Below are 23,963 nucleotides of genomic sequence, written 5' to 3'. Positions count from 1 at the left end.
GAACAAAAACCATGAAAAAAGAAAAGAAGGTTCCACCGCACTCAATGGGGTACATTCAATAAATTTATTTGTTAAAACCGCAGCAACGCGTTTCGCCCTGTGGGCTTTTAGTTAATTATGCACATGATCCGTTTGACCCCAAAAAGGAAAAAAGGATCAATGCGCACTGCGCACTGGGGGTTTCCCCCAATAGCCTTTTCGGAGTAGCGGGGTCTTTAGAAAAAATAGAAAACCCCGCTATTACGATCATCAGGCTGATGAAGCCCACAGGGCGAAACGCGTTGCTGCGGTTTTAACAAATAAATTTATTGAATGTACCCCATTGAGTGCGGTGGAACCTTCTTTTCTTTTTTCATAATTTGAGATCAGTCTTAGTTCAGGGGGCAGATATTGACCCCTTGCAGCTACGTCACAATTATCACGTGACGCAAGAGGCGACGCCATGACGGACGGCAGAAAGTGCTCAGTGATAATGTACTGTGTATGGGTGCCGTCCAACAATGTGGCTCGATCACTTCACACTACAACCTCACAGCATTATCACTTATTTAAAATAGAATATCTACTCATCCGTTGCAATATTCTGTTTGTTTTTTTGTTATTCGCCGTAGAATATCTCAGTTTTCTGTGCTTTTTCCACTGCTAAGGAGCTAACGTCAAGTCAGTGCCACACTCCCCATACAGCAGCTGCTTCTATCTTTGCTGCTGCTAACTACAGTTAATGGACCTGGAAATTAAAACGTGGTCCGACCCGTGGGTGTTGAAGACCTGACCCAACATCTGTATAATTAGTGATCATTCTCTGATTAAACCCGGCTGAAAAATAAAAGAAAACAGGAAGCCGTCTTCATTGTAATCGCCGCGATCGGCCAGCGGCAAATACGTTGTGATGGTGCTATCTTTAATACGAGCGTTAGCTGTTGTTAGCCACAGCATGTAGCTCAGCTAGTTAGCTTCGACTGTGTTTACATCAACTGGTTACACCCCGCCTTTCCGAAGCCCCGCCTTTCCGACAATAGACTTCCATTCATCGTAATAGCGGGGTTTTCTATTTTTTCTAAAGACCCCGCTACTCCGAAAAGGCTATTGGGGGAAACCCCCAGTGCGCAGTGCGCAGTGCGCATTGATCCTTTTTTCCTTTTTGGGGTCAAACGGATCATGTGCATAATTAACTGCAAAACAAGCAAATACTTCATATTAATGACATAATGTTCATTATGCTTAGCCTGTCTAGCCTCTACCTGGTCTTTTTACTAAACTTAACCAACTCCTTTCTTCATTGCCTAAGCCCAACCAAAGCATCTCCCTCAGTCAGCTGTCAGCACGAGCGGCGGCTGCAGCAGCCTCGCGCCCCTGTGAGCTCAAGCCGGGTTCAGCCGCGCTCGAGCGGCGCAGGGGGGGAGAAAAAAAGTGTATTACTATTACTGTGTGGAGATCTCCAACAACGGAGTCGGGGAGAAAGCAAGTGGGACAGATCTGCCCAGTCCCTGAGCAGCGCACGTTTCACAGACAAGCCACAAAGCAGAATGTAAACAACGTCACGCGGTTCAGCACCTTCGACATTGGACAGCTGCGGGGGGACTGTGTCGGAACAGCGGTGTTTCGAAGTGGGGGTATTTCGGAACAGCGGGGTGTCGAAATGGAGGGGTGTCGGAATGGAGAGCTGTCCCGACATCAACTATACACTGTAGATAAACTAACTTTAATGGCATCGATAACGTGTCTGTATATCTTCGCACTGGCCCCCCTGTTGCTCATGTAACCCCGCTGCCAGTGGCCAGCCCCCGGTTCTTAGCTCTAGCCCAGCAAGGAGTTGGTGCTTGGGGACCAGTTTTAAGGACCAATAACCCGTTCTTAAGCGGTGGAAAAGCAAAGAACCGGTGCTAGTCAGGCTCTGGCTCCGAACTAGCACTCGAACCAGCTCAGTGGAGAGGGGGGGAAACCCTACAACCACGGTATGTCACAAAACTATAACGCGCTCATTGAATTAAATTGACGTCCACTGTTCTTTTGCCGTCCATCATGGCGTCCGTAGCTACCGCGAGTGGAACGTGACGTCACGTGCAAGGGGTCAATAAGTTTAAAAACCACCCAGTGACCTTCTTTACATAGAAGAATAGTCCTGATTTCTGTGTTGAGGTATTCAGAGGTTTAGAACATGATACTCAATGTTGTCTATTCAACTCAAGAGGTTAAGGGTATGAATAGCGCCCAGTGATTATTACCATATACTGTAGGTCCTAACAGGTCCTTCTCTTAGTTCAAGGATGGAAGATAGTATTAAATTATTCAGTGACCTTCCTAATGTGAAAGAAGAGCCCTGCATGGCACCTGTAATGAGATATTCAGAGGTTACAGAACATGATACTCAATCTTGTCTATTCAACGGTATGAATGGCGCCCAGTGAAACCATATACCATACCATATAACTTAAGACCTGATAGGTATCTGATAACAGATTTCTTGTTACTAGAATACAAGTCTCAGAAAAAAACTACACATTAATGGCTAACATATCAATTTCTGTAATGTACAAAAGGTGAATACACTACAGTATAGTCAGTAGAAATACTGGGCAGATATTGCTACACACTTGACGTGTGGAAGTTCTGGTGAGCAAAAAACTCAAAGGTTAGGTCTTTGCTCTTCTCCTTAAACATCCAACCAGAGCAAAGAAACGTTCTGGACAATCTGGAGACCCTTTGGTTGGAGGTAGCAGGAGGATCCCTCTACCAGGGATAATTTCAGTCAGATTTCCGTCTGTTTTAACCACTTAGACCGTTATACTTCTCACAATGAGACCATTAGAATGATTTCAAACATAGACACACTGACATCAATTATGTAATAAATACATCTCAGAAACATTCAACATTTTAAAAGGAGTCACATGTGCTCTTGTGAGCTTATGCACCCAGGAGGTGTTAAGGAAATACTGCAGAGTGATAAGAGAGGGCCATCAAATGATCAGGGTCAAGTGGGTCCTACAAGTCTGAGGGAAACTTCCATTGTTTAAGCGACGAGAGTTTAGGGTGGGGGCTGAACTGTCTTACAGAAGTGCTCAGTTTAATATAAAAATTCTGCTTCCTCCTCTCAAACAAGGCATTCCCCAAGATTTATTGCTTGGTCCACTCCTCTTCATCCTCTTGTTACTTCCTCTGGGTAACCTTATCTATCAACACAGCTTCAGCATCCGGTCTGATGCTGATGACATACAACCTTACATGAGCACAAATTCTGTCGCAGCCAATAATTGACAAACTGTCTGGATGAAGTAAACACATAGAAGTAGGCCAACTACCTTAAACTGCACAGCTCAAAATCAGAATTTATAATCATCCACAAAATCCATCAATAACTTTATCTTCACCATCCTCTCTGATCTAGAACCTCTATGCTATATCCATGGCCCGCATTTTCATTTTAACACCACATTACCCAAACATCTTTCTTTCATCTAAAAAGATATCACCTGCTTTCAACCTTCTCTGTCATCTTCAGCCACAGAACCACGTCCATGCTTTTATCACACAACAGAATTCTCATCGGCATGCCCTAATAATCTCCCCAATAAATTCTCTGCTGCCCATCTCCTGACTCTGTCTCGCTCTTGTGATCGCATCATCCCCATTCTGTGTAACCTACACCGACTCCCCATCTCTGGATCCAGCTCAAGATCCTCCACATCAACTACAAAGCCCTCCATAATGTGATCCCCCCCCTCCCACTCTCACCTCATCTTCACCTCATCATAACCCCCAGCATGAAACCTCTACTCAAACCTCTGCACATCTGATTCAAACCTTCTTTCCACCCCCCAGAGGACCAAACACTGAACCTGGGATGGCAGAGCTGCTGCTGCCCCTATGGACTCGCAAACCAGATTCTCCCCATGGACATTAAATGTTGTGCCACCCCCTCCACAGCTCTGAAACTTTTATGAAAACTCACCCTTTTAAAGTTAGCTTTTTAAACTAATACTCAGCTCTCTTGCTGCTTTAATGAGCACTGTATTTGTTACTTTTTCCTCTTCTTTGGTTAGTGCTGTGCTTTCAAGCTGTTTTTAAGTGATTTTGACTGCCTTTTTAAACATTGCACAAAATGTGTTATCATCGTTATTAGCGTAATTTTTTATTATTAATATAAGTGAGTGGTTTTTCCACTAAAACATTATTTCTCCTGTTTTATGCAATTAAACTGCTGCATGATAGACTAATGCAGAGAGAACGAGGACACAGTAACAACTAATAACCTTCACTGATACAGACACGAGCTGTGGCTAAAAAAACATTAAAACAGTGAGGCTCTGACAGGAGTTGGATTGGACAGCTGATGTGAATTTCAAGCAGGTAAAGAAGCCTCTCCACATCACTAGACATATGGGCCAGTGCAGCCTTCAAGTGAAAATATGAAGCGAGCACTGGCCCAAGTGGAAATATTGTAATCATGAATTCATTGCACATGAACGAACCATGAACTATCATAGCTGAGTTGCAGAAAAATGAAGTCGATGGACAGCAGTGAAGTTGTGCCAAGAACTGCGCTAAAACTGATGATACTGCTTATATTTATTATGTTGATGGTGCGTCTGGGCAAAGTCTGACTGAAAAAACACACGATTTTCACCTTCGCCAAAGACAGGAGGTTTCCTGGTCGCTCAGCTCAGGTGGTGTAATAATAATGAGGCAGGAGCGTCAACAGGCCTCTGTAATTGCAAGGTGCTCACATTATCGGGGCCACCACAAGATGGTATTGGATACTGTGGAAACGCTCATGGACACCCACAGTCCACACACCAGCGCTGCAGCGGGAAGGGTGGAGGGAGCTTAACACGGACAGATTAATGTGCATCACAGCAGGAGTCTGTCTGTTGAAGTGCGATTGTTGAATTTGGAATAACGATGTGATTGGACCAGAGCTGGCCAGAGGACTGCACTGAAAGATTGAGAACTCATCAGGCAAAGGTTAATTTAATACCACGGGGCATGATTAGTTTCAAGTTTAAACACTAACGCTCATACATTTACACACTCCGGCTCTCCATGTCGGTATTCTGCACATGATGGCCCACATGATGCCAAATGGAGGTCTTATCAGGCCTACATTATGATTTGTTTATTTATTTATCTTTTATTTAAAGTATTATATTTTTGCCGTTATTGTGATACTGTAGCTCCAGCGAGTGAGACAGGGAAGCCAGAGAGAGAGAGACAGGGGGGATGTTGGACTTGGACGTGGGCTGCTGTGGTCAGGATTTTAACGCTTTGTACTAGGGGTGGGAAAAAAAATCGATATTGCAATATATTGTTGTGCTCTCTGTCGCAATAAATAATCGATACACTGACGGCAAATATCTATATTTTGTTACAACACACATTATGGATTTACCCCGTTGTCACCGTCAGTACTTTCTTTTTTTTTCACCATCAGTACTTAATCTCTCATGTCCTTTTTGTGGGGGCGCTAATCCCGTAAATGAGGGTAAAGTAGGCGTGAGTAGCGGCAGAAGAAGAAGACCCACCTGCAAGTTTCCACCATAGTTTCCACTCTAAAGTGTGGACCCACTTTGGCTTTTACGAAACAGATGACAGGAGAACACTGGATAAAGAATATAATCTGCAAGAACTGTTTTGCGAAGGTAAAATATACAGCAACCACACAGACAGGCGTCTGTGTGTGTGTGAGTTACTACGGTTACCGCAACGCTCCCGTACCCCGAATATTTCTGCAGCTTGATTTACATGATCAGACATGAGTCGTCCCACTGCGGTCTGCACGTCACACCGACGATCGTGCATTTGTAGGAGGAAGTTGTAGTTGCTGTTGTTGCTGTTGTTGTGGTTGTGCGCGACGTAGAGCTGCCGCTTCGACTAGCGAGTTTTTTTTTTTTTTTCCCCAATCGCCCGCTCATTCAGCCTGGTGAGGGAGGACGGAGTGGGGGTTGGGGTTGGCGCTGTCTTATGTTACAGAAAACCTGCATGTTTTTTCTCCTCATGTCCTACACTAGAGAACTTGTTCTTCTTATCACCAAAGAGGCTGCTCTCTCTCTGACAGTTGATTTTTTAAATACCATGAATGGAAAGCATAAGAAACATCCAGATCTGGATGTTTCTTATTACATAAAACAACTTGCTACTGACTTTTCAGTATCATAAAGCACTGTCCTGGTTTACATAAGACATGTTATTAATGTTCATGCACTTTAATGTCTCCAGCTGTACAGTGTTTATTCATTTGTACATTGTACGAAGTTTTGGAATAAATGCATGAGACTTTTTCCTTTTTATGTTTTTTTTTCAGTCACATATATCGTGATATATCGTTGATGAAATTTCTTGCAATATATCGAATATCGCAGATATTGTGTATCGTGATATTATCATTATCGTGGGCCAAATATCGCCACAGTATCGAATCGTGAGTTACCCATATCGTCCCACCCCTACTTTGTACTCTACCACGTGCTGTGCCCCTAATTTTGTTTTATTTATACACCAAATCTTGCTGCATGATAGTTTAGACATTGCATCACTAATGCCTGAGATCATCTCTGATGATTACATTGATTCAAAGAGGAATCAATCACAGATGCTGCACAGCCTCCAGCTGTCAGCATCCTCACATCAGATCAATTACAACACGTTATGATTTTAGAGAATTACTCATCTGGTCTTTCAAGGAAAAGCAGGTTTTAGAGTTTCCACGGCATTTGTTGACAATTGTAAAATAGACCATGCTCAGCCTTACTGTTTAATTCAGTATACCAGTGGACTTAGCCTGCTATATGACTTTGGCATGTGATTGATGGGGTTGAAGAATTTTACATACAGTATTATCTATGCATCATTTGACACTAGTGGTTTTAAAGTTAATACTTATTGAAAGTGACCAAAGACCAAAGAGTGAGTCTGTGTCGATAAACACAGTCTCACAATCTACAGTTGTGAAATTAAATGTGTTGCTTTGACATCTTCGTTTGTTCTGCATTGTGACATTTGAAAATTAAATATGTTGTTTCTGGAGGAAGGCAAAGTACTATACAGGCTTTCCAACCTCACTGGTATATAAAGAGCTACAGGTAAGAGCAACAACTGTCCTGCACGATACATTACTAAATGCCAGGTAAATCCTGATACACTTTGTCTGACTAACTGCTGTGATGTATGTGATATGTGATGGGTGAACACTGATTTCCAGTGTGAAATATACTTTTTCATTCATAATTCATTACTCAGTAAGAGTAAATAAAACATTTTACTGGTATCTAGGGAGTGAACATTTTCATAGAGCAATGAGTGTATTAGCAGTGAACAGTGACCATCCCTCAGCCCTTCTGCTGAAGTATCCCTAAAATAAATCTGCCGCAGTGGAGCTTTCTCTGACCTCTGACCCCCCTGTGGAGAGAGTGAGAGAATCAGGAAGCGTAATGTTTTACCTTTAGGGGGGGAATAAACATTCACATTATTATTGGTGGGCTGAGCTGATGGCATAAAATATGACAGCTCTTTGGGCATGAGAGAACATTTGGTGTGGAGTTTACTTTAAAATGTTATCTACAGTAATATTAAGAGCTTTAACCACATCCAGATCACAGCAAGGGAGTTATTGTTTAAGGTTGAAAAAACACAGTTTACAGTTACAATGCTGTATCCTTTTTATGTGTCCATGCCCTCATTTCAAAGGGACGGAATGGAAACAGGAAATAAGGGAGGGCCATGCAGCAGAGGCTACAGTCGACCAGGACTTGAACCAGGGACTGTCACTCAGGGCTCAGTGTGCCCATATGGTATGTGCCCTAAACACTTGGCCACTGGGGCCCCTTATGTAACCCTGTAGGTTTCAACAGGATGTCAGCGTTAGTGTTAGGTGTTAGGTGCAGCGGCTGAGGGCCAGTATTGCTCCAAAGTGAACAGGTTGAACAGTTTGAAAAGAGAAACGAGTGTGGGAATTGTAAATGATGCAAAACCCTCACATTCTTTAACTGTCTAAACTGCTGCATTCATGAAAAACCATACAGGATTTATATTAGCTGCTACACCATGTACACTGAGATTATAAAAGTAAAGCAGCTGCAGGTGGTTCTTCAAATGTGCAAGAGGAGCTGGTTGTGGTGATATTTCTTGGTAGCAATTAAAATTATTGTTTAAACTTTTTATTCAGTAGTACTCTGTGATTTAATCATTAAAAATGTGTTGTTTAAGTAGTAAATTTACATATACTGGGAGTGGATGAGATGAGGGATTTCTGATTACTCATTCATTTAAATAAGAATCTCAAACACTGGAGTTGTTTAAACTGTTCCCTCAAATTAAGCACTTGTTTTCTCTGATCCAGCTGCGAGAAGACTTTCAAAAATATTTCTAAGCATGTAGGCTCTGTGCTCCTACTTCATTAAAGCATGGGTAATATTGCAAGTATTAGGTTTAAAAAAAAACAAAATTATCATTATTTTCTTTCAAAGAAAGATAATAAAGATTAGCAGTAAAACTATAACCAATACCAGTTAGTTGTAAAGATCTTACAGAGCTTAGAGTCTTATTTCTTGGTTCAACCTTGACCAATTGTGCTAGTTAGCTGTGAACACTCCTGGTTTTCCTATGTAATGAGTTTGATAGTAGTTCAATTACAGGTGTACTGCCATTAAGTTTTTTTTTTAGTCTGAATGAACTGGTAACTAGTCTGGCAAAACTTTTAACTCCAACCAGTTGTGCTGTCTTCCCACTGGTCTTTGTTGCCTCATTGAACAGGTCTTGTGATGTCACCAGCCTCAGCAGTTAAACTGGTGCGATCGTGACCAAAATAAATGATGGAGAGAACTAAGAAAACAAAACCCAGGTTGTCATAAGACATCGCCTTCCTTTAATGCCTAATCCCTGACCTGCAGAGCAGTGCGCTGCCTGACGATTTTGCAACTGGTGTGTCAGTGCATAAATTACATATTTCATTCGGTGACTGCAGCACGCTACGATTAACAAGTGGAATCTTAAAGTTAGCCAAGATTTGCTTTAATCCTGTAAATCCTGTAAACCTCGCCCCATCTCTACACCCCAGAGCACTCGCAAAGCTTTACAGAGGAAAACTTATCACAGGGTGCCAGGAAAGTGGCTCTTGTGATGTATCATTTGACGTCCTGTGATCATTTAAGAGAATAGATTCAGCCTCTATAAAAGTCTTTATAAAGTTTATCAAACAAGCAGACTCAGTGCTGTTGCACTCACACAGAGGTGGAGTCATGTAAATGAATATATTAAACGATATTAAGGGTGATGATACTATGTGTATGTGTGTGCATGCTTGTGGGAGTGTGCGTTCTGATGGTTTCCACGGTGATCTGGCCAGTTGTTCGAACCATATTTGACGCCACGCAGACAATCAGGGTTCTCCCAAAAGAGACCAACGTAATTGGTCCCAGCAGGCCAGAAAATGAATCCAATTTAACTTTATTATTAGTATTCATAATTTTTTAGGAAAGTTGAGGGGGAATCTGTCAGAAAACCCTCAATCGGTCATAAATCATACAGGCGCCAGTGTGACAGTGTGAACAGTGCAGCTGGAGTCGAGTCTTTTCAGAAATTAATTAACAATAGAAACCTGCAAACTTGAGAGGGTGTAATTGATGCTCTCCTGCAGTGTTTCATAAAGATGGAAAAACTTAACAAAAGTAGCATTACGTGAAATGTGTAGCACTGACTCAGCTTTGGTTCACCATCATGGATGATTAGAATTAGAGTAGCTACTTAAGCCTGCCACACACATAAAGATTTTATAAATCTCAACCGATTTCTTATCTGTGAGAGACCCCACACATGAAGATAAAAAATCTGTGATTGAACAGTTTTAATCATATTGTGTGTGGTGTGCTGCGATATTCCAAACACAACACACCACACACATTAAGATTTTTCAGAATCTTGACCCTCTGGTCAGAAAGCAATCCGCGGCATCAGCAGCGATACCAGGGGTGTCGTTGTAGCTACTCTTTCGGGTCTATTTCCGGAATGGACAATGAGAGCGACGTAATTTTTTTTTTAATGAAAGCGGGACACTTCAGCCTTTACAACGACCCCATCTGTGTGTGTCTGTGGCTCCGGACACCGAGCAGTCAAGCGGCTGTCCAATAGGGAGCCGTGCGCTGTCACATGACGGGCTGTGAGCGGCGGTCACATGATCGTTTAAACATGGCTGCTGTATTGCTGGCTGTTGCCGGCTACGAGCGCTAAGTCTTTGCTATCGGCTATCAGGAAACCTCCTGTGTATGCGTGAATGTCTGTGTGAACCTCATGTAATACCAGGGCTGCACCGTGGCTCTGTGAGGTTGCCGGTGCTGTGTGGAGAAGTGGCTTGTTGCCGCGAGCAGCAGCATGCAGAGCCAGGTGAGCAGAGCTCAGCATGCAGGCACTTCTCCGCACAACACCGGCTCTCCACACACAAGATGACTTTTGATTGAAACGGCCACCGAAGTCGGCCCCGATAATCGTAAATATTGAACATGTTTAATACTTACGATTATCGGCGCCGAACGTTTTCCGAGCCGATTGTCGGGGGAATTTTGACTCTTAACACACCACACACTACAAGAGAATCTTATAAGATAATCTTAAGACCTTAAGATAATCGGGCGGTGTCTGTCCGTGGTCGGAAGGGGGAAAATCGGGGCAAAATCAGCCCGATTATCTTTATGTGTGTGGCAGGCTTTAGGTGTGCGCGAGTCAGTAGTTGCTGGTGTATTTACCTGACTTCACTTTCTTTTATGTGTCCCGCGAGTTCTTCCACAAACTTCTCCCCCTTCATCCAGTAGATGATGGGCCTTCGGTTTTCTCCACTGTAGCCAAAAAAGGCTTTGCAGTCCAGACTAAGAGGCATACCTGAAACACACAACACAAAACTGTTACTAAACACAAACTACCACACTATGACAGATGACACAATTTCTCTTCTCTGTAGCTGCAACATGCACTGAGGTTGAGGCTAGGAGGAAAACAAAATAAATACGACATTTTGGATGATTCTTTAAAACTGTCATACAATGAAACCTAGAATATTCCATTTTATGCAAAGAAGAGACAGTTAATGGAGAAAACTGGTATTTTTTTGTGCTTCACATATGCTTGCAAGGTGGGGAGAGTGCTGCTACCCGCAGGAACAAATGTGAACAGAAACAACTGGTGGACCTCAGGGTGCCTGACTGGAGCCTTTTAAAATGGGAAAACTAATTAGACAATACATTACAAATGACGAAAGTAGTGTCCAAACCTGCTTTCTATCATCAAATTTCACTGATATTTCAATTTATGGGGCAAAGCTACACAGTCATTTTGCCTATTCATTGACAAAAACTCAAAACTGGGGAAACAGAGACAAAGACAGGTCACAAAGGAACAAGCACCCCTCATGACTAGTGAAAGGCGATAATCTACAAGGCCAACCAGCTGCTGTAATGATATCATTAACATAATGACAACATATTACTTTTAAAATATCACTGTGTTTGTAAAGGCCAGCATACTGTGAAAATCACGGACAGAATCCATCCATTCCCCTCTGGCTCATAGTGATGTCCAGCCAAGCGGAGAGTTTGCCCAGATTTCTAGATCTCCACTGCTCAGACTTTTACTGCCAACTTATTGCAAAGAGAAGTAAAGGACAGGCTTCAATATTTTTTTTGCCCTTCATGTTGAAATAATGACTTTGAATGTCAACAAAAATTATTCACATTCACTGCAGTGGTGAGGACAGAACATCAAACTTCTGTAGATAAGATCAAAAACCATATTCATAGTTAAATGGCCAAGAATTACAGCTTGGAGAGAGAGATGGGTAATTTTATTTATTTATTATTTTATTTTTAACTATATATGTACTTAAAGGATAATTACAGTTTTTTACAATCTGGATCCTTATCCTTATTTCTAGCATAAAATACGATCATTTACTCACCCAGATAACTTTAGTGTCATAACAAGTCGTTCCGACGATATTAGATCCAGCCGAGAGCCACGTTATCTGTATAATGCGAGAACACGGGGCAGCGCAATGCAGCCTCTAAATAACACATTATCTGCAGAGAAACTTGTTCATTTCACCAATATTTTGTTATGACACGCTAGTGCTATTCCCCTCTAGCTATTATCAACATCCGGGGTCTGTAGGTTGACCTACTAACCTCTGACCTGGATGATGTCATCTCTGAGCGCCGCGTGGTGTGGCTTGTTGCTAATGCTAATGCTATGGTTTGTTTCTGTGTGTTTCCGACTTGTCAGAACAAAATGAGCAGCTAGACGAAGTTCAGCTTCCACAGGCTTTCTCTCCACAACCTGGACTCACTAAAGCTCCGGCTAGTTGCGCTAAAAATGGACCCAAATGCCGAAGCGGAATGAATATTATCAGAATGAGCCGTGCAGCGGTCAGAGATGACATCATCCAGGTCAGAGGTTAATAGGTCAACCTACAGACCCTAGATGTTAATAACATGCCACCACGGGCTCGGAGCACTAGCCAATCATAACAAAATATTGGTGAATGAACGAGTCTCACTTAATAATGTGTTATCTAGAGGCTGCATAGCGCTGCCCTGTAGACTTGCATTATACGGATATACACGGCTCTCGGCTGGATCTAATTTCGTCGGAACGACTTGTAATGACAACAAAGTTATCTGGGTGAGTAAATGATCATATTTTATGCTAGAAATAAAGGTCCAGAATGTAAAAAACGGTAATTATCCTTTAATGTGTTGAAAAGACTGGATGCAACAGGTTTTGCGATCTGGGTCTTATGATATAGTGCTGTTGAAAGAAAGGCTCAACAATGACAAGCAAAACACACACTTGTAAACCCGACCATGTGTGGATGCTCTCACACACCCTCCTGTTAAGACCTTGAAACCACCACTCTGTGATTACAGCTATCATTGGTGATGATGGAGTATTAATGAGCATTTTAATGAGCACTACCTCATCAGGCAGTCAATTAGCAGATAATTATGATAGACCTCAGTATTATCATAATGATGGCTCTATCAGCACAGTCAAGAACCACCAGTGAATGCTAAAGGTTGTGTATATATCCAAGTGTTTGTTGTTAGAGGAGCACTTGAACTGAATGCTAACACTGATCACATTTACATTTGAGGCGTTCACTGTAGCTGTATGCAGAGTGAGGAGGAGATGCAGGAGGTTCCTTCCCAGTCTCTGTGTGAGGTAAAACCCTGAAATGACCATTTTCAAGAGGTAAAAGGTTTCACAGACTGCTTAGGTCCAGTAAACACTGGCTTTTATCCATTGGTCATGGCAAAATGCTTCTGTTTCATATGGAAATGTCAGATAATTGCTTCATGTTTGGGGGTTTGCCTTTGTGCTGAGACAGGCAGCATCCTGTAGTACACACACCCAAACACACGTCCTTGTAATGCTATCTTTGTGCGGACACTCATTGACATAATGTATTCTCAAGCCCCTTACCCTAACCCTAACCATCCAAAACAAATGCCTAAACCATTAAGCCGTTAAGAGTAAACCATTACTCTTAACCTAATATACCCTGGTGAAAAATTAATGTACTAAGTGTACTAAAATTTAGCATACTTTTGTGTACTTCAAGCCGCACTAATTATCATTATATTTCAAGTGTGTTTAAGATTAGTTAACTTGAAGAGTGCTAAATTGGAACAACTAATTTTGTGTTAAGTATATTTAAATTGTAATTAAGTTGTAGAAAAGCTCAACTTAAAGTGTATTTAGTGTACTTTTGTGTACTAAAGTGGAACAACTTAAAGTATATTTAGTGCACTTTAAGTACATGACATTTCATGTACTAATACATGCCTAATTAGTTAAATTAAAGTGTACTTTGTTTGTATTATAAGTACATTAAAAATTAGATGTTAGTGTATTAAAAATATACTTAATTATACTTTTGGTATACTACTTTCTACCTTCATGCAAATGTGTTACAAGTATACTAAAGGCTGAAAGACTTGTGGGACTACTTCCAGGTAAAAAAACATACTTTAATGTATTTAAACCACATCCAAATTATAATAATACATTGCAAATAATACAGAAACTTGTACTATCTCTAAATGTAGAAACATTTACATATGGCTTTTAAACATTTTCAAAGGAAAACTTTAATAACACATTTTCAAATATTGCTTCTTTCGTACATAGGAAATAGAAAATAGAAATAGGTTTATTTCAGGCAGCAGACCTAAACATTACAAATACACCTTTAAGGACAATTCCAGGTGAATTCAACTTGGGGGTGTATGTTCCTATCATTTTGGGTCTAAAAGAAGGAATGTGAAGATTTTCAGTTTAATCGCTCCTGTTTTGTGGTAGCTTGGTCTGTCCCCGCATCGCTACGGCAGCAATGAATGGGAGTGGATGCAAGTTCCGCTGGTTAGCCTGTTTACATCCCTCAAAGCCGCATTTTTTTCAGATTTTTTTCCACAGACAGCGTCAGATGGCGACTCAAACATGTACCGAGAAGTTTATTTACTTCAAGCAAGCCGACATGCTTGTAAAACTAGATCTAATTCAAAGTCTTGTGCGAGACCCTGCTGCCGTGCTCGGTGCATTCAGGTGCAGTAGGAGCTACCTTTTGTGTCATAAACACAGGAATATCGACTCTTTACTTGCTTCAAGTGTACATTTTTTTCAACAGACAGCGTCAGGTGGCGACTCAAACATGCGCCGATACGTTTTTTTTACTTGAAGCAAGTCAAGAGTCGATATTCCTGTGTTTATGACACAAACGGTAGCTTTCTGACTACCCCTGAATGCACCGAGCACGGCAACAGGGTCTCGCGTGAGACTTTGAATTTAGATCTAGTTTTACAAGCATGTCGGCTTGCTTGAAGTAAAGAAACTTTTCAGTGCATGTTTGAGTAACCATCTGACGCTGTCTGTGGAAAAAAATTGCGGCTTTGAGGGATGTAAACAGCCTAACCAGCGGAACTTGCATCCACTCCCATTCATTGCTGCCGTAGCGATGCGGGGACAGACCAAGCTACCACAAAACAGGAGCGATTAAACTGAAAATCTTCACATTCCTTCTTTTAGACTTAAAATGATAAGAACATACACCCTCAAGTTGAATTTGCCTGGAATTGTCCTTTAAAGAAGGATAAGCAAAACACATGTACATACACAGTGTAACACAATTCTTACCCAGGTAAGTAGGAACATAAAAAAAAAAAAATTGCAGCTATGTTTGAAAGTTCAAGTCACCTCTTTTTTCAGTCACTCCCAGTATGAAATGTTCAGTCCACTGAGGAAGTGAAGAGGATCTATCCCAGTGTTTCCTCCAGGATTTTTTTAAAGAGTGGCGGCGAGGGTGGTCTGATCGACGACGACGAGGGGGGGGGGGGGGGGGGGGTGTGCACGAGACCGGATCGTCGACTAGTCGCTGATGACATCATTCATATTTTTCCCATCATAACTAAAATCCCAGGAGGAGGGAAATGCTCTGCAACAATCTGTATTCACTGACTGACAGCTCACGCACAGAAATTAGTCCACAGAACAGCAGCTTTATAAACAACAAGCTGTAAATCAGTTTGTTTTTTTGTAACATAGCTACACTCCTATACAGGTGCAAAAGAAAATACTGTAGCTACTGTTCATTAAACAATTGGGGAGGAAAACGACACACAGGCCTCGTCACCATCACAGTCCTGCTCAGTCACAGTTTCACTCACAGTTTTAGTTTTTCCTGGTTGGTTGCTGCTGTTGTTGTTGTGCGCGACGTAAAACTGTCGATATGAGCGGAGTTTTTTTTTTTTTTAATTGCCGGCAGCCCGGACACACTGCCCGCGGAAGCGGCAGCTTCTCCTGCTCTCTCTCTCCGCGCCGGTCAAACATCGACCTGTCTGTAGGCTACTCGGTTTTCCACACACACAGGTCTGTCTCTAGCGCTGTATGTATGGATGTGGGTCTTGTGTGCAGACGCAACTGACAAATATTTATAGACGGACAAGCAAACTTAATCATCATTTATTTTATTTTGAAAATTGACCGGATTCTCTCGCCTTTTCTGTGCCCGACTTCCTGTCTGGTATGCGCTCGTTCTATCCAGCTTGACGGCGCTCGTATTTTTTTCATTCAGCGCACTCAGCTGTTGTTTCAAGCCGCTACTCTTGTAGCCTACTGTTACACGATCAGCGACTAGTCGACGTCAAGCTCAAAACGTCATTGTGGAGCAGGGGACTAGTCTGTGCAACCCCTAGTGGAAACCCTGCTTTACATTGTTTTAACATAAAACAATTTTTTTTTTTTTTTTTTTTAAATCATCATTCTGAAGGTGTGGCGGCTTTTATTTTGCCGTGGCGGTGCGCCACGATCAATTACATGTAGCGGAAACCCTGTATCCTACCGCATGGTTGAATGTGTTGGATATGTGTATGTGTGTGTGTGTGTAATGAAGTGATGAAAGGATCCAGGTTCTTGATTCTTTGCGGGCACCATATCTCTAGTTGTCCTCCAGGCTGTGGTTCGCCATCAAACGTCTCGATCCAGGCTCCAACATCCGGGTAGGTCCAAGGTTCAAAGGATCCAACAGGAAAACCTGACCTATGATGAGTAATGTCAGAACATTCTCTTAATTCTCTCAACTCTCAATCATGAAATACAATATATAAATCATGTTAAATCCACTCAATTCACAGAGAATATTTCTAACTGAATAAACATTGTAATATGACACCACACCCAATAATATCATAGCAACATTCTCAAAATATCAGAGATTAAGTTATTAAAATAACTTCTCCACATCAATAATATGAAAATAACGTCTTCACATAGTAATAAGCATGCAAATATAACATTAATACCAGTAAGAAGACGTACAGTGTGCACCTTCTGCCATGTCTTAGCATAAAATAGTGACTCGGCGTGCTAAAAACGCAGATACTGTGCTAAATCATCAGATTTTACAGTTCAGTGTGCAACCAATTCTCAAAACGTCTCATATTGCACCTTCAAAATGAAGCTAGTGCTAGCTTTAACGCTAGTGATTCACACGAGTGGGTAAGGTCTCTGGTATTAGCACTGATTAGCACTGGCGGTTAGCATTTAGCATGGAAAAAACGATTTCTCACCGATGCGTTTTCTTCTTGGTGGAGATGTCGGGTCCCTCTAGCTTCACTCTCACAGGTCCAGGGCGTCACCGGAGTTATCCCGTAGTTTTTAATCACTTTTATCAACTTTTACTAGTGTCTCCTCTTCACAAGCTAAGTGTCGTGCTCGATGCGGGGCTGCTCCAGCCCCCCTGTAATCCTCTCAGCAGGCACGCCGATTTTTCCCAGTGGCCACCCGTGGTACTGCAACAAAAAATCCCATGCGGCCCAGAAAGGATTTTTCCCATAGACCGCAATAGTAAAAGAGAAGCCTGTAAAACTGTTCACAGGACACCTCCAGCTGTAACCTCCGTTAATTACTAATCTTTGTATTCTATATTTTTAAGTCATGGACTTTTTATCCGTCAAAATGTTTTCTAACGGCCAGAAAAGCCACAGAAAAGTCTCTTTTCTGGCCGTGACGTCACGGCTGTGTCCGTGCACCAGCAGTGCGCGGTCGTGTGTCTCGGGACCGAGGATGCCTGAAACTAATGAGACTCTGTCCGGTGCTAAAATCACTCAGAAAAGTGGAAAACACGGCTCAAAGGTGAGTTTTTGTTTGGTCACATCGAGTTAATTTAACTTTATGATATTTAATATCTGTTATTAGTCTCTTGTCAACTCGTATTCTTAAACGTAACGTTTTAATTGATGAGATCGCCTCGTAGTGACTGCTTTTACTGACGTGAAACCGGACTGTTTTACATTACTGCTCCTGTAAAACCCATATTTTTCAGTAATTTTAGCTTGATAAGTAATTTATGCTGTATGTGTTTGTGTGTGTCAACAGTGTCTCATCGCGGCTGATGTTCTACACCTGTTGCTCCGTTCACGTTAATTTATTTTACGGCTTAATTAATGCCACGGTGGTAAAATGTAGGAACCGAGACTTCTCCTCCATGGTCGGTGTGTGTCGTGTGTGTGTCCTGACGGTGCAGCTGCTCCCCGTCTTTACCGGGGCCGGAGGAAGAACCGTGGACGTCCTCCTCATCCTCCTCATCCTCCTCACCGTCGTCAGTGTGTGTTTGTTCAGTGTCAGTATGCTAAATGATCACTTAAACTCATCATATTATTAAATTGTTCGGAAAAAAACAAACATGCTTGTGACTTTTTTCTTCTTCTACCAAATCCAACATCTGCAACTGTGTCTGAGGCATCGTGTTTGATTAAAAATGTCTGGTTCTGTAACAGCTGTATTTAGTGGACACTGATATTCTGCGTGTTGTGGAAATATTGTATAGCTAAATTGTAAGTTAAACTGTTGAATTACAAAGAGTCTCATCCACCTGAAGGCTTAATGATGATGATGAAACTATGAACACAGCCAGTACAGACAATTATTAAAAGGAAGATGTTTTTGCCAAAGAGTTCTAATTTTCTTTAATCACAGCTGTGGTTGATTAAAAACAAAACACGTGTGACTACGTTTATAATACCTCCACCAACATCCTGTAGATACAACTGGTGAACTGTGCAGCAAGTTAAATATACTATTCAATATAAAAAAGGTAAGAGTAAAGCCCTCATTACATTATTTGAGGTGTTCTGTGGTCATCTCTGTCATGTTTAACAAAAATACAGTTAATTATGATTTATTTTCCATTGTGATTTAAGCTTACAGGTTCGGACTAACTCGTTTTCAGTGTAACATGTATATTAATTAACTGTCAAAACGATTTAACGATCATATAAACGACCGTAGTAAACCTACGATCAGCCGTCTTACTTTTTAAATCATTATCTTTGTTTTAAAGTCCGTGTGATTCCTGTAAAAGTCTTAATACTCATTCCTTAACTCCACAAGTAACACATACATGAACGCGCAGCGCCAAAACTAGAACGGCGGTTGCTCGTTCTCATTGCCCCAGGGCATGATGGGAGGCCGCAGAGCATTATGGGGGGTGACTCAACTGTGCATGCTCTATGGGCCGCATAACGCGGAAGTAAACCCGGAAGTCAGAAACTTTTTCGGCGTATGCGCCAGGCGAGCAACTTCCATTGAAATGAACGGCGGCCATTTTCCGGTCCGGTATCCAGTTAATATAATACATCCATGGGCTGCTCGCTCTCCTGACAACGGCTCCGGAGGAAGTGAACCTTGTTCTGAGCAGGTCAAGGGGCGGGAGCTTCTTCCCGATTGGCTGACAGCTCATCTCCAGCCAATCTCTTTCAAAATAAACGTATAAAAAAATATTTTATCACTGTTAAATTTCTTTTTATAGGTAAGTATCTGTTTTTAATTATTAACATAACTTAGTATTTATTAATTAACTTTTTAAATATGAATTCAGCTGTTTTAATATGCAATCAACTAATTTTTAATACAGACTTTTAACCTTGGTTACAACAGACATTATAACATTAAAACAATGTGCTTAAAGGGATATTTCAACATTTTGGCAGATTTGCCCGTTAATCCCTAGTCTTAGGGATAGGGTTCGTTACTTTTACTGTAATTGACGGTAACCTACAAGCTGTTTTTAGATCGGCGGGGCAGAGACATGAGCTGCTCAGCTACCGCTACGGAGACTATCAAACACACAATCCAACAACTCTACAACGCTCTTGTGGATGATTGTTAAGTGTTAATTAAGTGTATTGTTTCATGTGATTTCATGCGTGTAAGGTTGTAGCCTATCTTTTTTTTTTTTTTGCCAAACACACAGCACAAAATTTAATAAACGGGTTTAGGTGCATAGGCTAATACCACTTTCCAAAATGTCCTGAAGTAGGCTACAAGCATAAATAACTTCACTTTATAATTAAACTCAAATGTAACTTAAAATACACTCAAACTTAATATTACAGTGTTGATATTAAAATGTATACTTTCAAAATATGTTATCATTGTATTTTACAATGACAATTTTAGCATACATTTTAAAATATATCAAAAGTATGTGTGAAAACAAATTTCAAATAAGTACACTTTAGAAATTACACATAAATTTCACTTTAAGTATATTTTATTTTAATATATTTCTATAAAGTGTAATATAGTATAATTATTTTCAAGTGTGTTAAAAGTGTTAGCGTGAAAGTGTGATGTTAGTGTAATTTTTATATATTTATATAAAGTACAATTTGTATAATTACATTTTCAATATACTATTCAAAATACAAATATACTTGAAATACAATAAAGTACACTTTTTTTTCACCAGGGTAAACCTAACTATAACCTAAAGTCTTAACCCTCAAACAGCCCTTGGAAAAAGTGAGGACCGGCCAAAATGTACTCACTTCCCAAAAATGTCCTCACTCTGTTGGTTAAAAACTCTTTCCGGTCCTCACAACGTAGTATGTACAAGAACTCACACACACACACACACACACACACACACACACAATGCAGAAACCTGTGGAAAAAAATTGATTAGAGCCAAAATTAGTTTAGCTTGATTTTGTGTGTGTGTGTGTGTGTGTGTGCTCCGTAATAATTGATTAGCACCCTGAGGGTGTGTTTGTGTTCTCAGCATGTTATGGTGATTAAAATCATCTACTTTGTTTGCACTTGTGTGGCATGAGGGTGGATGTGCGTGTGTGTGTGTTGATCTCCAGCAATCAGAACGCCAGCCTTAAAACCCAGTCTACAAATCATAGAGGACGTCCCGGCATGGTTCTCTATTACCCCTTTCCCACTGGTCAAAAAACCTGTTTAAACCCGCTAACAATCGGCTTTTGGTGGCAGTGGGAAAAGCGCACCGAGCTGCGTCGACCCGCGTCGACGCGGGTCAAACGACTCGGCAAGCGACGCGGGTTAAAATCGCCCTTAATCAGCTCGGCTCTGATCGGCTTGCAGTGGGAATGCCAGACCCGCGTCAACCCGCTAATTTACGTGATGACGCTGAGCGTTACGTGCCGCCACGTCATCGCGCCGGTCGTGTCTCATATCATGTACCAAAACAAAGCTCTGCTCCGCTCTGCTCTCATTCGAGACTGGGATCAAAAGATCAAAGAACACTGACCAAAAACGATTGAAAAAAAGAAGCGACAGCCTGTTTAACTGACTTGTGCTGCGGACGTCCGTCATGACGGCCGCGGCAGACTCGCTGTCCTCCGCGGTCCTAGTGCTCCGCAGGTCGGCCAGTCTGCCTCGTCTGCCTCGGCGGACGGACGTCACACTCCGCGGCGGGCGGCTGTGGCATGACACGGTGTGTGTTTCTTGCACCGCGGATGAGAGTGGGGCGACTGCTTTAAGCCTTGGTTATACTTTCGCCTGGCTCCGTTGGCAGTTGGCGCGCACACCTCGGCAGAGCGCACAGGTGTTTACACTTGCCGCATTCACCGTTGCAATATTCGTAGCAAAGACAGGGGGCGGTAGATAAAAAACACAATAGGAAGTAGCAGAAGCAACTAAAAACAGAGAAGAAGTAAGCAGGATTTCTCCTGTAGCTCTACTATTTACCTTAATTAAAAAGCTCCAGTGTATTTGTGATAGTTAACTACATGATTTGAAAACCAACCGTCCTTGCAACATCAGTGTAGTAGACTTTATATAACGTTATCGATCGCTCCATGTATTGATTTTTCGCCGGCTTGTAAACAGATGCACATGGAGGAGAGGAGGGACCGGATTTGCATAGCTCCTCGAGTTCTGGGTCATTTGATGGTCTTTATAACTTTAATTACGAGTAACTAATATTATAACTAATTACGAGTTGTACAAATGCTAGAGCGTACCAGCTCAGCCAGTCTTCCCTCAAATTCATCCATTTTGAACCGAGCGACACTCGCGCGGCGCGCGCCAAGTTTCAAAATCCTGGAGGTGCGCGACAGCGATTTAAAAAACCTGCGTCGACCCGCTAATTTTAGTGGGATTTTAGTGCGCGTTTACGTCATTTGTGGTGCACTCGCGACTGCGTCGAGCATAAACCAGGCTTTAACCAGGCTTTATGCTCTGTCTGATCCCCCAGCTGGGGGTCAGACTCGGCTCATTTTGGTCAATGGGAAAAGGGGAAAATGCCGATTGTTAGCGGGTCGACCCGCGTTTAAAAAACCCGCGTCGACCCGCTAATTTTAGTGGGATTTTAGTGTGCGTTTATGTCATTTGTGGCGGCGAGCCTCGCGCACTCGCGACTGCGTCGAGCATAAACCAGGCTTTAACCAGGCTTAATGCTCTGTCTGATCCCCCAGCTGGGGGTCAAACTCGGCTCATTTTGGTCAATGGGAAAAGGGGAAAATGCAGATTGTTAGCGGGTCGACCCGTGTTTAAAAAACCCGCGTCGACCCGCTAATTTTAGTGGGAAAACGGCTTTTAAGTGTCTGGAGCAGCAGGGCGTCTACGAGGACACTGGTGTGTTTGTTGTCATCCATATCAAACCAAAAAAAGACTTTGTATCAGTGATTGATGGGGACTTTCTCAAGTCGGCCCATCATCACTTCACACTGCTGTCCAATGTGATCACACCTATAGATGTTGTTCCCTCTGGTATACAGCACTGGAGTGACTCCCTCTGTCCAATCACAAGCGAGTTTGTAAACAAGGTCGCGTGACACGGGTCTGATATGATCCCATCCCTCTCTTTGTAATTTAGCTTCAGCCTGAGAGACTTGTCTCTGCTCTTTAATGCCGCCTCTCACACATTCATAACACGTACATGCACATAAAGAAGCAGCTGAATGTGAGCATCAGTCCAGACCGTGCTTTGCCCTTAGTTCATTTTCTAACGCTGCTATCCAAGCATGAGGAAACTGCTGGTTATCAGACATCAACATCTGTTTCCCTCCGCCAGCGAAGCCTTGTGTTTCCTTGTCGCTGCCGCTGCAGAACACATTCACGCTGCAAGAAGTCCGCAGCTGCAGTTTCTCTATATTTGATCTGTTCTTATCAGCCTGGATTAAAACAAATGAGGCAAACATGGCTGGTGTAGATGTGATGTCACTTCAGATTTCATTTTAACTCTCAAATGAATGAAATTAACCTCCATATACTGAAGGTTAGTTAATTTAAGAAATAAAATAAAATTAACATAACCAGACAAGGATATTTGGAAGTGCTTGAATTTGTAATATCTGTAGAAAATGAAGTTCCTTGATATTTTTTTCTATGTTCTCTCTGCATTCAAGCCCCTCTCTCTTTTGTCTGTGAGTTTACAGAGCTGGCTAGTTCTCATTATAAAAACCGTTAGTGTTGCAACAGTAACTAACCTTGATCTGTGTCTCAAACTGTGCCCAGTTGGGTCTTTGAATTTGAGGGAATTGGATCTGGGAAGTCATTGAAATTATTTTTCAAAAAGGTGTGGGAACACTGATTAATTCAAAGAAATTCTTCTTCATAACCACATACATGCACATAAACAGACATAAAAACAAAGATCACAGCATAGGACATATGGTTACCCTTAGCCAAACGTTAAGTCTAAAGCTGCATCATATTTTTGAAGTAAGAATTTATATATAACTGACATGTAAATGTGAGAGGGGTCCTTTTTTATTGTATTTTTGGGGGCTTTTATGTTTTTAATTGATATGATGCTATAGAGAGACAGGAAATAGGGAGGCAGAGAGCAGAGGAGTGACATGCAGAGAAGGGCCACCGGTGGATTTGAGCTGGGCCTGCTGCGGCGAGGACTATATGGGGAGCCTGCTCCACTCTAAACGATGCTACGGTGAGAGGGGTACTTCAAGGGATAGTTCAACATTTTGGCAAATTCGCCCATTGCCATAATCCCTATAATCATAGCAGTAGGTTCATTACTTTTAATAATCGGTGCATGTTGTTTTGAGATCAGCGGGGCAGAGACGTGAGCTGCTCAGTGAGCACAATGGAGGTGAACGGTACAGGTCCCCTGTCCCTCAAAACGAGTTTTGGAGTTGTTGGATTGTGTATTTGATGAGTTT

The 23,963-nt window shown here is 41.9% G+C and overlaps 1 protein-coding gene across 2 annotated transcripts in view; it reads right to left on the bottom strand.

Moving 5' to 3' along the window:
* The window catches only part of il1rapl2 (interleukin 1 receptor accessory protein-like 2), a 668,322-nt gene that overhangs the window by 76,734 nt on the left and 567,625 nt on the right, over positions 1-23,963 (bottom strand). For both annotated transcript variants that reach the window (XM_085788549.1, XM_085788550.1), the window contains exon 8: positions 10,734-10,866. In XM_085788549.1, coding sequence (XP_085644675.1) covers positions 10,734-10,866 — 133 coding nt within the window. The remainder of the gene's footprint in view (positions 1-10,733; positions 10,867-23,963) is intronic.

The sequence above is a fragment of the Trachurus japonicus genome, chromosome 10 (genome assembly GCF_045865225.1).
Source record: "Trachurus japonicus isolate A0001 chromosome 10, Traja_1.0".
Lineage (NCBI taxonomy): Eukaryota > Metazoa > Chordata > Actinopteri > Carangiformes > Carangidae > Trachurus > Trachurus japonicus.
Note: the sequence above shows the minus strand (reverse complement) of the source record. Positions and strands in the feature narration are given on the sequence as shown.